The sequence below is a fragment of the Capsicum annuum genome, chromosome 12 (genome assembly GCF_002878395.1).
Source record: "Capsicum annuum cultivar UCD-10X-F1 chromosome 12, UCD10Xv1.1, whole genome shotgun sequence".
NCBI classification, from domain to species: domain Eukaryota; kingdom Viridiplantae; phylum Streptophyta; class Magnoliopsida; order Solanales; family Solanaceae; genus Capsicum; species Capsicum annuum.
Window position 1 is genome coordinate 219,321,893 of NC_061122.1, and position 16,490 is coordinate 219,338,382.

The window sequence follows — 16,490 nt, forward strand, 5'->3', positions numbered from 1 at the left end:
GATCATGTCCTTCATTATTTGTAACTGCTTGATACGAGCACGGTTAGCTTGGAGTATATAAGTTGGTGCTTTCATATATAGATGATAGCTTAGAATCCAGAGAAAGGCATAAAGAAATAAATACACAAGTACATGGGCAATCAAAATGTCATTTGGGCAATCAAGAAGGTCCCTTGTGGGTTATTTATAAAATAGTCATTTTTGGGATATTTTTATAATAGACTATTTTGTTAAGGACAGTGACTACAAATAGTTGCCTAAGCCATTTTCATTACTAAGATTTGGATGATTGAATTGTCTTGAATAGACTTGATATTTAGTTACTCTAGGTTAGGGTAGTTATTTGATTCAATTTCAAATTTTTTGCTTAGATCAAGCAATTAGGGTGGATTTACAAATCACTTGTGTTATTTTCTTTACTTGATTGATCTTTGAGCTATCATATTGTAGATTCAATTTGGTTGCCCATGCATTTGATTGATTTCTCTTTCTCCCTTGGTTTAATCGTTGTTCAATTGAGTTTTTCTTTCTTTCTTTCTTTACTTTTCATCTCTTATTTCTCAATTATCCTTTAATTTTGTTGTTTAATTATGCGTTTCGGTATCAATTTTAGTCACCTTCAACTAGGATCGTTATCACTGCTCCATATCATGTCTAATTATCTCCCTCCATTATTTCTCCAACCTACATCTACCCCACCTGAAACCATTCATAGTTAGCCTCTCACACCATCGTACAGAGGCATCTGTGCACGTCTTCATCACATGCCCGAACCATCTCAACCCCACTTCTTGCATCTTGTCTTCTATCGAAGTCAGTCTCACCTTCTCTCGAATAATCTCATTTCTAACTCTATCTCTCCTAGTAAGTCCACACATCCATCTCAATATCCTCATCTCCGCACCTTCAACTTTTGAATGTGGGAGTTCTTAACTGGCCAACACTCTGCTCTATACTATATACCTAGTCGTACTGCCACTCTGTAGAACTTATCTTTAAGCTTAGGAGGCACCTTCTTGTTACACAAGACTCCTGAAGCGAGCCTCCATTTAAACCACCCTGCACCAATACGATGCGTGACATCCTTATCAATCTCTCCATTTCCATGAATTATAAACCCAAGATACTTGAAACTATATCTTTTCTGAATGTCCTGAGAATCTGGATTTACTAACGTGCTAGCTTCATGCATGATAATTAATTAAATATAAAATGAAAATCAAATAAAAGGATATCATCAAGGAAAACTACACCATATAGTCACCATCAAAATAATAATCAATAGATACATATTTTTTGATATATTATTGTATGATAAAAATAAAATATATATTTTTAATACAAAATAATATATATTATATATTTGTTAGTGAATATGTAACTTGCCTAAACTTCAACCAGTTGGTTCAGACAAGTTCATGGGCCTAATAAACCATAAACCAGCTCAGGCCTGTTATTTGGGCTAGGACGCAAGCCTTTTTTTTTTTCATAAATTACACAAAGCCACAACTTAAGTATCACTTATTGCACAAAATTTCAACTCTCAAAACATGTTATAAAAATTCCGCTTTTTCAATTTCTCTCTCTAAAAGTAAATATACATAACTTTTCCAATTTTTGTATGGTTTGTTCTCTTTAAAAGAATCCTAAATCAAGGAGTCATTATGTAGAGGTTACCATTTTTGAATTCATTATCGTGTTTGATTCAAACTCTTAATCAATTGTATTCAATTCTAACAAAAACGTCATTTTCAACATTCTGTAATTTTTAAGATCTGAGCTTAGTTATTTTTTTCGGTTTGACCAAAAAATCATAGATTCTGATTGAACAATTTCTTGCATGTTGTTCATTCAATAGAATAAGTACAAACTCTTTTTTGTCGACTTTGAGTAAGATTTTCTTTTTCTACTTTACCAAAATTTAAAATTCTATAGAATAAGTTCTTGCATGTACTCCATTCACTCATTATTACTTAGTAAATGGATAATACTCCGTGTTTTAGTTTAGGATTAACTCAGTTAGACCATTGTTGACACCTAATTTTTGCCCTCCACAACCCAATTTAATTTCGAGTTTCTTTAATTTTAAAATAAAGTCACAACAATTATTTTATGTCAATAAATGCAATTTAAAATATTTATTTGAGTTAATTTTGTCATTTAATTAACAATTATACGTTTTGTATTTTTATATGAGAATGTATAAATTTTGTTATTTAAATGAACATTCTTTATTAAAATTAGACTTTTATTGATTACACTTGAAAATTAATCTAAATGGATAAAGTCTTGATTTTAAGTATGATTTGTTCTCAAAATATTTTATTTGGAGGAATATTTGTTTGATTTTTATCAAATCAAGAAACTCGAGGTTAATTTGCTACTTAATTCGTGTCAGATTGCGATTCAATTTAGCGAACTAATTAAATATGACCTCAATTGATATCAAATTGGCCCAATTGTAATGCAATTGACCAATGGATATTCAATTTGGTTATAGTTTAAATAAGTCACTTAAATTATAATTCAATCTTAAATCCCCCAAATTATCGTTTTCTAATTGAAATTATTTTAATCCAATTAAATTTAATTAGGGTTATTTAATAACCCCAATTAGATTTAATTAGGGCTATCAAATAACCCCCAAATCAACCCCAACTTCGCCCCAACAGCTTCACAAGACCTAACCCACCAGCCTCTTTTCTTCTAATTAAACCAACCAGCCCACCTAAGAAACAAAGTAGTCTAGCGGCCCATTTTTGTTTCTACTTCATTCTAAGCCCAATACCCATAGCTGCCCCAAAACCTAACCCGGCCCACTACTCTATTTCCCTCTTTTCCCACAAGACATCAAAACATTACCCAATCTCAGCAGCTAAGCTGCATACAACCAACAGAAACAGCAACCTCAACAACCTGAATCAACTTCAAAAATCTAAACCTGACCCGTCAACGACCCACAATCTACCAACCAGTAACCTGACCCGACCTTAATCTTCAGCGTACCAGCCGACCCAATTCCTCACGCATATCACGCATTAATAGGATGAGAAACGGAGCAAAAGCCTTCTAGAATAGGTCCAGGTGTCCCCTCAACGGATGAATTTTGCAAATCTCGATAACAATGGTACGAATTAGTACATACCTGGTTGTTTTTCATTGGTTTTGGGGTAAAAATTTGTTTTTCCCTATTCTAATTGGTCCACCAATTTGAAACGGGTAGAATGGTGGTTGAAACCCTAAGAAATTTTGAATTTGAAATTGAGGGATACTTTTTATTTCAGATCAAAAGGGGACTCCGAATTGGTCTCCTATAAAAGGTCCCTTGAGGTCACTGTTTGGAGGACCTGGGTTTTTTTTCCTTTCGGGAGTTTACTGTTTAGGATTCGAAATTGGTGGTTCTTTCTCTTTTCGAAGAATTGAGGTTGAAAATTCTGAAGAAGAAAGAGAGAAATTTTTTAGAGAATATCAATCTTTTAGCAAAAACCAGCTCTTCTTGTCTTTGAAAGTCAGTGATTTCGTTAGAAATCCAGAAGGTTCGTAGACTGGTGGTGGCTTTATTTCTCTCTTATGGACATTTATTAGCACCCGATTTTAGATTTAATGTCTCGATAGGGTAAAAGTGTGAATCCCTGCTTTCGTCTTAATGTTTCCGATTCTAATTGTTGAAGTTTTTTTGTGCTAATTTGACATTGATCGCGTGGTTTAGGATTGTTAGATCATATGTTGTTGTGACTCGCCATGCCAGTAGCATAAATGTTATTCGTTGTGATTGGAATCCACGGTTTGTTCAAGTTTTGTTAATCTACCATTAACCTGCTGCATGAATGATTCAAGGTAGCGACTCTTGTACTAGAATTTTCTTGGCTTACAAACTGATTAGTTCTCTGTTTTGTTTGAACTTGCATCCAATTCTCTCTCATTTCACCTATTCATTTAATCTCTCAGGATATCCAATTCGCTTCTTTATTTTGCTTTGTCTAATTTTTTATTCCTTATGGTCTCCTTGTTTGATTTTTCATGTACGAGTTTGATTCATGTTCCTTGGTTGTCCAAACTATTCATTCTTATGAACGCGTATTAATTCATATATCTTTTCTTTGCATGAACCTGTCTTTGAGCCCAAACGGACTCTATCCCATTGTTGCATATTCAGTGTAGGTCATTGAGGCCCATCCCTTATGATTCAATTTCGAAGGACATAAGGAGAAAATCTCATAGTGCATGGATACAAAGAGTCGAAGAAGAAAAATGGATTAAAGTCCTACGGTTGAAGCGGCCAAGAGACTTGAAAGTTTCGGATTTCATTTCATTCATTTATTTAGTCATTTATTATTGTTGTCTTTATTTATTTAGTTATTTCTTTATTCATTTATTTGGGGCCTCGAAGCCAAAGTTGTAAATTTAATACAGGTAAAGTGAAAATCGAGCCAAGGGCTCGAAAACATAGGATTAGGACAGGTGAAAAATGGGTTAAAAAATCCAACTAGATTAGGACAGGGTCGATGGTTTGGGCTTAAAAGCCAAAATCACCACTTCTCCCTTTTCCTCTTTCCCTTTTGCTTACTTGTTTACGTGTTTCTTGCGAACCTAGTTAATCCTTTAGTCGAGCGCTAAAAAACTAATTTTGCATAAACGTCAAAATATTTCTAAAATCGATTTCTTTTCAAAAATCAATATTTTCAGAAGTTAATCAAAAGATGTTTTCAAATTGTCCGGATAGCTGCAAGTTAGCGGACGTTTTAGGTGCTTAACACCTTCCTAAAACGTTAATAAGAACCGCTTACTTAGAATCTCTTAAACGATTTTCCTGTTTTGAATCGTTTGAAGTAACTCTCCAAAGGTTTCTTAATTCCTTTTCAAAATTAAGTGGAGACTCTCAATAAGTCAAAATTTCCGGACAACAACCATTATGAACCAACAAATCGGGTTATTGGATTCGTTCCCGAAGAATTTGATTACGAGGATCTTAATTTTATTGAAAACAGATCAAAATATCGTAATGACCCTATTAAGATGAAGAATCTCAAAAAAGTTTTGATCGAAATTCAAAAAATCAAATCAGATGGGTATTATTTGATTTTTTGATTTTTTTCATCAATATGAATTTTTATTTTATTTTATTTTTTTGAATATGGTTGTTAATTTTGCAGTATTATGTGGGTTTTTTCATGATTTTTGAGGGTGCATTAGTAGTTAACAGTGTATATACATATCAGTACTTATATATATGGTAGACATATACGTAAGTGTTGCTATGTATTTGAAATATAATGATATGATTATTTATTATACTGGGATATGGTATTTTTCATCAATGTGAGGTTTTTTGATTTTTTATTTTTAGATATGGTTGTTAGTTTTGCATTATTATGTTGGGTTTTTCATGAATTTGATGGTGCATTAGTAGTTGCCGGTGTATATACATATCAGTACTTATGTATATGGTAGACATATGCATAATTGATGGTACGTATTTCAAATATAATGATATGTATAGTTCATATTCATTACAGACTTGTGTATTGTATTTTTGTAGTTTCTGTAGGAATTGTTTGGTTTAGTTATAGCAATACCATATCAGAAGTTAGGTATATATGCTACTGTTATGCATATTCGATATGGACGTGACAGAAAGGTCTATGGGATTAAGTTGTTTTGGAGTATGCTTTGACTGATATTTTTAACGCAATATGCATATCAGTATTTTTTCAGTAATATGGGGTTTTTTTTGTTTTATTTTTTTGAATATGATTGTTAGTGTGGGCAACATTATGTGTGTTTTTTCATTAATGTGATTGTGCTTTAGTAGTAGCCAATCAACATTACATTAAATATATATGTATATTATTTGCTTGCAGGGACTATGAAGTTTTTGTCGCTGGGTATGCAGAATACCTAAGTGAAGGAATTATTGTGCCTTCAATTGATTTTGAAGCAAACTATCATTGTATGGGATATGCGTCACTCCTTCAAAATTACGATTTACTAAAAGCGAAGAAATGTTATGTTAGTGACAATGACGACCCTCCAAGACCAAGGACAAAATATATCCCCATAACTGATGAAACAGGAATAGTTAGCATTGAATAGTCTTAAAGATGCTTATGGTGAAGATTTTTTTCTTTCTGTGGATTTGTTAGGATTCTGGATTATTAAACTAATTTAGGTATTTTGTATGTACAAAGTTATTAGAACATATTAACTTATGTTTTTGGATTATTAGTTAAACTGTTTTTCTGCATGATATTGTGTGTTGTGCCTGTTACTTTTTGTTATAACGTACGTATATGTGTTATAAAAGTTCGTATATGTTAATTTTATAGAAATTATAACAATATATACAAAAATGTTTATGTAATTTTATATATATAATTAATTTATGGCTATTCTATTTTGATGATATTAATCTAATTCAACCTATTCGATTAGCTTATGCATTTTTATATTTTATCTATTTAATGACATGAAAGCATGAATTCAGTTTTCATTAGTAGTTTACAACTGCAATATGACACTCATTTTCAGCTTCTTACTAGACAGGTCAATTCACATCTAGTGGCCTAAAGGTTTTCATCACAAACATAAAATCGCGCCATCATATTTATTTTCAAAACAATGACATTAGCAAATCCAACTTGTTGAAAAACTTAAATCAGTATGTTTAAGTACATTGCAGCATACTTATAGCAAAAGCAAAGACAAGAAATCTATATATTTTATGTATATGTTTAAACATTGAAGTTAAAAATATCATATACATACTTTTTTGTTATCATAATTTTCGTATGATTATCAATACATAAGTATATTCGTTCATGAATAACAAGTTCATATAACAATATACATGAGTAGTCATAATTTCAATGTATTTCTTATCATATACATAGAATTATAATATATGTGTCGCCATATACATAGAATTACTATGTCTAAGTAGTCATATACATAGAATTACTATGAATATGTAGTCACGAATATAGACTTTCAATGTATGTAGTCATATACATAGAATCCCAATGTACATGTATTCACGTACATAAAGATTGAAATTATACCTAACAACACTATACTGATGAACTTAGGATATATAATAGTTATATAGAAATTTCATAAGATTATCTAATAGGTTAAATCAGATAAGACTAATACATAAACTTTCATATACATAAGTATAGGACTTCATATTAATTGAAGTTATGTATAAGCCTGAATATCCAAATTATTTGTCAACGTATATATTGGAGTAATGCATAGCAATTGCATATTGTTACATATATTTGTAACACATGTACATACCTACTTGAAAACAAAATGCTTTAATTTACATAAGTTTGCGATTTGAGACACCAGTTAATTAAAGAATAACGTAATAGAACAGTAGCAATTTACACTTTGAAATAAAACTAAAATACCAAAAATAATGAAATGATAAACTGAATAAAAATGATATTCAACTGTTTGCAGCAATAAACAACTAAAACAATTCAAAGAAGAAATACAAATAATTACTAAATGATAAACGAGTGATTAACCATTGTATGTAGAGTCATTGATAGCTCATTTCTCCTTCGAAAAAAAGTTACAAGAACGTCTCATGTGACAGGCATGTCCGCATCGTCCATATCAATTTTCGCTTGATGACAGTATTTCGCTTGACGGTAACATCAGTTTCTTGATGATAGTGTTTCGCCTCTGAATGTTAAAAACATCAGTTTTCTTGTAAGTAGATGTTTCCAACGTCCAGTTACAACCCTCATTGTAACATCGGAGTACATAACTGAAAAACAAAAATATAATATGATTAGTATATCTAAAAATTTAAATTATACCGTAAAGTCGTTAAGCAGATTAATACGTATGTATATTACAGATATAATTTTTTAAAAAAAATTTGAATATATACATACCAAAATATTATATATACAGAAACAGAACATAAATATTAGTATATATAAATTTCATAAAAGATTAGTTCGTAAGGATATTACAGATACACCTTTTAAATAAAATTTATTACAAATACATAATGGATACATTATGAATCTTGGTAGAGATTTCTTCAACTCGGCATACAAATTAACACCATTATCATTCCGGATACAAATAGATGATTCATTACCGTCGACAACATAGCGTACATCAATTGATTTACAAGTTTCGTCAATGTCTAATTCAGCAGGAACTAACGAAATCAGCCTCACATACGTTATTGATTTCGCGACAACAATTCCTTCACTTTTGTACTTAACATATTCTGTTTCGGATTTCCATTCACCAGAGTGCCTCAAAAGAATTGCAATATTCATCTTTTTGAATAAAAATAAATTTAATTTTTTTAAAGAGATCATAAATCAGTGATTACATTGTTTGTGATGTCTGTTATTTTAAATATAATATTATTAAAATTAATTTTTTTTAACAAATAAACGCGCATTTTTTTTTTAAATGTCATATTAGCATTAGAGATGAAATAAATACACTTTAAAGATGTTAAAGAAATAAATAAATAAAAGTTTAATTTAACTATTAAAGTAAGTTGAGCATACAAGTTAAAGGAAAATCATGTCTTTTCTCTTAGCTATATGAAACTTCCAACATCAGACGTCTGAAGTTGTTTTGAAGTGTGGATAGACATAAAAAGTTTACATTTATAAACTTGGGATAACTTAAATGGGGACACTAGAAGTGGGTACTCGTGCACCTGCCCCTTAACTTCATTGTATACAAAGCAACTTGGATTCATATTTTTTTTCCTCATAACTGTGATGTTCGGATCAACTTGAACATACCCCAATTATCCCTACAAGATACCCAACACCTCCCAGCAACACAAGTATCAAATAACTTTATTCACCAAGACTAGAACGAATGGAAAAATATCACCTAACATTTTTGTCTCTATTGAGATTTGATCCTACGACTCATGGTTTATAATCCATCTAACAAACCACTAGGCGACACCTTTGAATGCAAACCAAATTGGATTCATACCATAATGCATAAACATTTGCCTTATGATTGGCAGAAGCATTATATACAATTTGCCTTTTGAATCCACATTCTTTGGATTGAAACTTTAGTTGCTCAACCTTCTAGCTAAAGACTATCAAAAACTAGTCTCACAAACATCTTCATTCATCTTGATACAACTACTCACTTTTTCAACTTCTAACTGTTGGCAAACTTGCTCAAAATGACGCAATCAAATAAGGAAAAAGACATATTACATACACTGAAATCATGTCATGTTACAAATACTACCCCTTCCTAAGCATACCACTCTGATCTTCATAACATTTGATTCCAAGAAAATGGGAACCGAGCTCGAAAGAGAAGTTCCTTTAATCGCCGGGTCTCCATTATCTTTACCTTTCCTTCAGAGACCTGTTGCTAGACTTTCTTAACTCCCAAGATGGTAAGCAACCTTTCAAGGGTGATTGTAGAAACAACGAAGATGTCGATAACTGCCTTTGTCTTGTGGAGATGGAAGAAAGACAGCTGAAAGCACTTCTCAGCCTTCTTCTTTCACTAACATATTCTGGGCCGTGAGGGTCATGTTCCACGGCAGCAACTTTCAGAGCCTCAGGTAGCATAAAGCTGAATGATGAACCTACGTGCATGAAAAAGAGAAACTGAAGCATATCACACGAAATCCTTAACAAGATCAAAAATATGAGATAACCAAACACTTTTTTCCCTTTTTCTTTTCGAGAATAAGTTTTATTCCCAGTGAAAAAACTTCTATACACGGGAACAGGTAATGGATCCTCTTTCCAAGTTATAGAACTCTTTCCATTCTTTTTTAAAACATGACAAACTCTTTCATTTCGGTCAAGTAGAACATTTTCAGGAGCGTAGTGCCTACATTATAGTTCACATATATTCCCCATTATCATGCATGAACATCTCAAGTTAGTATTATCACAAGGAGATACAACAACAACAACAACAAAATACCCAGTGTAATCCCGTAATCCCACAAGTGGGGTCTGGGAGGGTAGTGTGTATGCAGATTTTAACCCTACCTTTTTCCAACAGACCCTCGGCTCAAGACAAAGCATAACAAAACAGTTCAAGAAAAAGGAAGATAGCCATAGTGAAGTACTAAAACCATCACAAGGCATTCTTAAAAGGAACAGTAACTACAATAAAATAGGACAAAGACCGAAGTACAAGAAACAATAAATCAAATAAAAGAAACCACAAGAGTAGTACTACCGCCACTAGCATGACTATTATCAGAAGGAGATAACTTGCTTAAACTGGCACATTTCTCCAAATATGTTGGGCTATATTCTGTGAGGTAATAAATCTACACATTTTGTGCATAACTGATGTAAATGAAATTGTACCGTGCTTCTCTCTCAAGAACCGTATAGTGTGAGCAGACCGATATCCAAGGCATCTATTTGTATTTAATACTGCATTTGAGGACTCCAATATACCAAGATAGAGAAAAGAGAGTAGTAGATGGAGGGCATGTTTGTTATGTGAAAAATGCTTTGTTGAGAAACAAGTGATTTTCTTACTTATTTTCTGGTGCTTCATAAGTAAGCATAAACAGTATCCAAGCGTTTAGATCTTTACATAAGATAACATGTATATATAATCTAGGCAAACACTCTGGGGATGGGGTGGGGGTGGGGGTGGGGGCGGGGTGTAGGAACAAGACAATCAGCATGGAATGTCATTCATGAAACTTGTTTTCGCTATTCTCACTACCAAAATCATTTTTCTGATTTTTGAGAAACTTGTTTTCCCAGAGAATTTTTCCAAAATATTTTGACCAACCAAACATAGAAAAATTGACAAATACTTTCCGTAATATGTACTCCTCTATATCAAACATACTCAGACTATCATTATGAAACACATAATTATGATTTTAGTTCTAAAAGACCAAGTCACTAGATAAATAATAACTATATCTATCCAAAAAAAATATATAGTTATTGCTAATTAAAGAGACATGGAATGACAGAGGGTTACCTAATTTTGCAAGTCGGTTTACCCACTTTGGAATCTTTTTCCCAGTCAGCTTGTAGCATATATCGTTGCAGAAATGGTTGCAGTTCTTAACAATCAAGTGATATGTGTCACCATTATAGCTAGCAGCTTGACGTTCGATAAACTCTCTAACCTGAGAGGGATCCAACTTTGTAATCCCAATGAATATTGACTTCCTAAACTTGAACCCTGGGCAGTGCCGTGGTTCAACTTCAAAGACGCCACTGCTTGGATAGTCATGAGCTCCAAATGCATATTCTACACCATGAACTGTAAAATATAGGTCAGATTAACAGAACTACATAAATATGAGGCGCTAAATATAACTAATTCAGGCAGCAGATCCACTAAGGGTTCTCCTTTTTCCATGTCAAGTTTCACATCGGCTCATAAAACTACTAAGACACAATGGTCAATAGTTAACACTTCTTTGGGATTCCCCTATCGAAATTTTAGCACCCCCTTAAGACTTCATCGAGTGGACTAGAACCAATATAGGAGTCAAAATAGATGCACAGAGGACTTCTTTATAATCTTCTGTAAAGGAACAAACTTAAGAGTAACAAAAATGGGGGAAACTAATATATCTTTTACACACTCCATAACTTTCCAATATCCCAAATTTAAGACCATTGTACATGTTGCCATGTTGGAACGAAGATATTATTTTCGCTCCAAGGCATCAAAAGCTTTAGTGGTAACCAATAGAATCTCCCATCAAGAAACACAAGAAAGAAACTGACATGACTGCACGAATCAAGGAACAAACAAGCATTTAGACTTGTTAAGTTAATCAACTGCAGTAAGATAGTTTCTGATGTATTTATGATTTGGTTCAGCAGAATCTCTCCTGTCATCAAAAAGTTTAAAGTCCTTTTGAAGTTCATCTCTCGAACCAATACAACTTTCAGAGAATTTTGAACTTTCTTTGAGCTCGACTCAAAGAAGTTGTAGAAAAAGTAACTATGCAACAACAAACATTTCAAGGAAAATAAGTGAGTGACCTATCAGCAGGCAAAGAGTATAGAAACATCATGGGAAATTTCAGAAAGCACCCTGAGATGTGTTGAGACGAACCAGAATCAATAACGACCTCTGAGTAGCCACATCTTAAGTTAAAAACAAAGAACGGAGAGCAAACTTGACTTGTGTTTCACTTACTTTAGATTTTGAGTTAGATTCCCACTTTAAGCTAAACCACCAATACTAAATAAAAACATTTATCTGTTCTTGAATAAGTAAACCACATTTACAAGTTGGGTTCTACATGGATATATCCAAGATACAAGTTTCATTTCTAAATCTGAACACAAGACTTTAGCTAATTAGCTTAACATAAGTCCAGTTAGACAAACTAATTCTTCGGGTGATGAAACACACTGCAGTGTATCTCATCAAACAGAACTAGGAAAAGCAGTATATAAGGCAAAAACCCCAAAAGAACTGTATCTCCAAAAAGAGGAGCAACATATCGACAACAAAAAATGGATATTATATGGGTAAATTGACACAGAAATAGCAGTGAATAACAAAATAAGAAGAAGAAAAATCTGATGAGAGTGTACCTTCTACACCAGAATGAAAGATACCAAGGCCAGCCCAATATACATAGCCGTTCATAGGAGTCAAGTCATACACATTGAGATAAACAGGTGTGTCACCAGGACCATATCGATCTGACTTTGCTTTGGGGAGCAAGCAAAAATGTGCTGCTGATTTGGTCTTCAAATGGCTAGACGAAATTGATTTCCATCCTTTCTTTGGTTTTGAGGTCATTTTCCTTTTCAATACTGAAATTAAGGTTCACTTAAGGCCCACTGGCCTCTTTCTCTCTGCATGAACCAAGAAGCATAAGGAATCCTCAGAAACTAGAAGAACTCAATAAAACCAAAGAACAATTTTTTTGTTAAGAAAAAAAAATAAGAGAAAAATCACAATAAATGAAGTAAAGAAGGAACAGATAACAAGAAAATGAGAAGGTTAAACCACAGAAGATCAATACTAATGGCTGTTTGATTACAATATTTCAAAAAGATTAGGCCAAAGTTGCATCGGCTTAACACCTATGCACCGATGGTCATATGCTGAATGTGAAAATACTGCACTAGATTAGGTTAAGCATGTGATACTATTGATGACACACTTTACGACACATGCTTTATCTCCGCAACCATAGGACATATCATTTGCTTCCTTATTTGAAGCATTAAACATCAATTTATCACTAAAACAAATCCCAAAAAAACAATAGTTTTGTCACCTAATAAAACTAATATAGGTTGACCTTTGGATTACAAGGTTCATTCAGATTTCGCAAGCGAGTTATAGTTTTCATTCAACAACTTACCATAATCGGTTTATTGTACTAAGCTATATCACGTGCCTTAGCACTAGACAGGTACCAAAATTAATAATTCAGGTAAAGTTTTGGACTTACACTGACATTGTGCTGCCCTGGAATTTCTTTCCTAATCTAAACAACTTTGAGTACTACATCGTGGGACTTCAGAAGAAGCATAATCATCAGCAAAAACCAATGGAGCACAAGTTGTTGATTAACACTATAACTGAATCATGCTTATGAGAGATTTAATGATACATTCTATAAGAAGGTAAAGAACCAAAGAGATGATGTATCAAAACTATAAACCGCTCGCTCAATGTCATTTTACTCCCATCCCTCCAAAGGACAACTTTGATGAACATGAGATCAAATCAGCCGCATTATAAACCTTGCCTCCCAAACGGTATTCTCTATCTGTTAAACTGCTGCAACATAATGCTCACATACACACATAGGAGCCATTGAAGCAGAGCTTCATTCGACTGACAAGAGAAGAAAGGAAGCTGAGAACTTTTATTGAATGAGAATGATTGTATTACAATGAGGAATGTATGGTAGATATTTATAGACTCGCATGATTATCACATGAGCCTCTAGAATATTCCTAACTACCTCTAACAACTTGCTCTAACAACTTGAATAAGTAACTGCATTACTCAATCAGCAGCAACTAACTTGACTGACTTATTTCAATGAAACGGCAAAAACTTACAAGCTATTTTAATGCAACAGTAATCTTTTCAATGGTGAACTTAAACCATGTATCAACTAACTCATTTTAACACTCCCCCTCAAGCTGAAGGGTGCAAAATCTTTAGCACACCAAGCTTGTTCATGAGGTGTAGATGTTGATCTTGACTCAAAATCTTAGTAAGAATGTCTGCAACTTGATGGCTAGTTGAAACATACATTGGTTGGATCAATCCCTCCTTGATCTTGTCTTTGATGAAGTGGCAATCAACTTCTATATGCTTTGGCCTCTCATGAAAAATAGGATTAGCTGCCAGCTGAATAGCAGATTTGCAATCACTGAACACTGTGATAGGCTTACTAATAGGTACATTCAGTTCTGAAAACAAACCCTCCAACCATGTGATTTCTGATAAAGCTAAAGTCATTATTCTATATTCTGCTTCAGCTGAACTTCTGGACACTGTATGCTGCTTCTTAGACTTCCATGATATCAAGGAACCACCAAAGTGCACCACATATCCTGTAACAGATCTTCTTGTATTTGGGCATGCAGCCCAATCTGAATCACACCAGCACACAAGTTCAGCAGCAGGTTGTGCCCTGAGCCAAACACCCTGTCCCACAGTGCCTTTTAAGTATCTAACCACTCTATTTGCAGCTTCCACATGAGACTTCTTAGGTTCTTGCATGAACTAGCTTAGAGTCTGCACAACATAGCTAATATCTGGTCTTGTAATGGTTGCATACATTAGTTTCCCAACCAGCCTTTGATAAGATGTGATATCATTAAGGACATCATCTTCTGTAACTCCTGCTGCCTTATCTACTTCTACTGAAGTTAACCTGGCATTGATTTCCATTGGAGTAAGAGACCAGCAAGTCCTGTGGCAGCAATAAGCTACAAAATGTACTTTCTCTAATTTAATATAACTCCTTTTGTGGACCTCAGTACTTCAATGCCCAGAAAATATTTGAGCTCCCCAAGGTCTGAGTTTAAATTGCTGATGTAGTATTCCCTTAGCTTCATTTATCATAGAATCATTGTCACCTGTGATAAGAAGATCATCCACATATACTAATATCACAACCATTCCTTTTGGTTTCTTCAAAGTGAAAAGAGAGTAGTCATATGTGTTTGAGGGACTGCCTAAAGTAGAGCAGCAGTAAGCTTAATGTTCCATTGCCTTGGGGCTTGTTTAAGTCCATACAAGGACTTCACTAATCTGCATACTTTGTGTGACCCTTCTTCTCTGAATCCATCTGGCATTTCCATGTATACTTCCTCATCTAAATCACCTTGTAAGAAAGCATGTAGACAACCATTTGATACATGCACCAACCTTTTGATACTGCCAAAGCAATGACACTTCTTACCGTAACCATTTTTGCCACAGGTGAAAAAGTATCATGATAATACAACCCCTCTTGTTGACTATATCCTTTAGCTACTAATCTTGCTTTGAATTTTTCCACTTCTCCATTAGTTTTATACTTGATTTTATATACCCATCTTGATCCTATGATATTCTTGTCTTGTGGCATGTCAACCACCTCCCAAGTATGATTATTTTCAAGAGCCTTGACCTCTAGTTTCATAGCTTCAATCCATCTTTCATCCTTAACAGCTTGACTATAGGATTGAGGTTCAACCAATGCTGACAAATTGAATACAAAACACTAATAACTTGGACTAGTGCTAGCATAGGACAAATAGTTGGCTAAGGGATATCTGGTTCCTTTTTCTTTTCCTGGTGATGCATAACTCATCAGCCAAGCAGGTTGTTTTTGTACTCGGTTGATCTTCTTGGAGCAATCACTGCAGGTGGTGAGGGTGATGCATTTGCATCTGATGAGCTAGAAAGATCATCATCTGGTATACGGGCTGGAACATATAAAGAATGCACATCCTCATCTAATGGCACAGGGGGTTGATGGCACAGGGGTTTGATGACAAGACTGATGTTTCAGGTGAATCTCCATGAGTATCTACATCTACTTAAGTCATAGTCACTCAGTTTGAGAAAGTCAGTAGGTGATTCTGAAGTAGACTTGTCTGCAAAAGGGAACAAGTATTCTTAAAACATAACATCCCTTGTAACAAATAACTTGTAAGCAAGCAGCTCCATCAACAAATATACCCTCACATCAATACTGCAGGCTTGGCTCTTTCTGAATACTTATCTCCCTTTGGTAGCATTGAAGCATAGCATTTGCAGCCAATGACTATCAAGTGTATCAGTGAAGAGGGGCCTTACAGAACAATATCTCATAAGGACTTTTACCTTCAATAGATAAAGAAGGTAACTTGTTCATAAGATAAACTGCAGCCTTGACATTTAGGCTCCATTTGTTTTTTTTAAGATTCAGACGTCTGAATCTGAATGCACATCTGAATGATTAAGATGTTGTCTCTAGATCTGAAAACTGAATGATTAAGACTGTT

At 33.8% G+C, this 16,490-nt stretch overlaps 1 protein-coding gene across 2 annotated transcripts in view; it reads right to left on the bottom strand.

The window, feature by feature from the left end:
- Positions 1-8,996: 8,996 nt before the first annotated feature.
- LOC107851054 (deSI-like protein At4g17486) overlaps positions 8,997-16,490 on the bottom strand; it is a 13,986-nt gene continuing 6,492 nt past the window's right edge. For both annotated transcript variants that reach the window (XM_016695946.2, XM_016695948.2), the window contains 3 exons: positions 12,576-12,842; positions 10,993-11,280; positions 8,997-9,613 (listed from right to left, as the gene is read on the bottom strand). In XM_016695946.2, the coding sequence (XP_016551432.1) occupies positions 9,369-9,613; positions 10,993-11,280; positions 12,576-12,786 (744 nt within the window). In that variant the 5' untranslated portion in view covers positions 12,787-12,842 and the 3' untranslated portion in view covers positions 8,997-9,368. The remainder of the gene's footprint in view (positions 9,614-10,992; positions 11,281-12,575; positions 12,843-16,490) is intronic.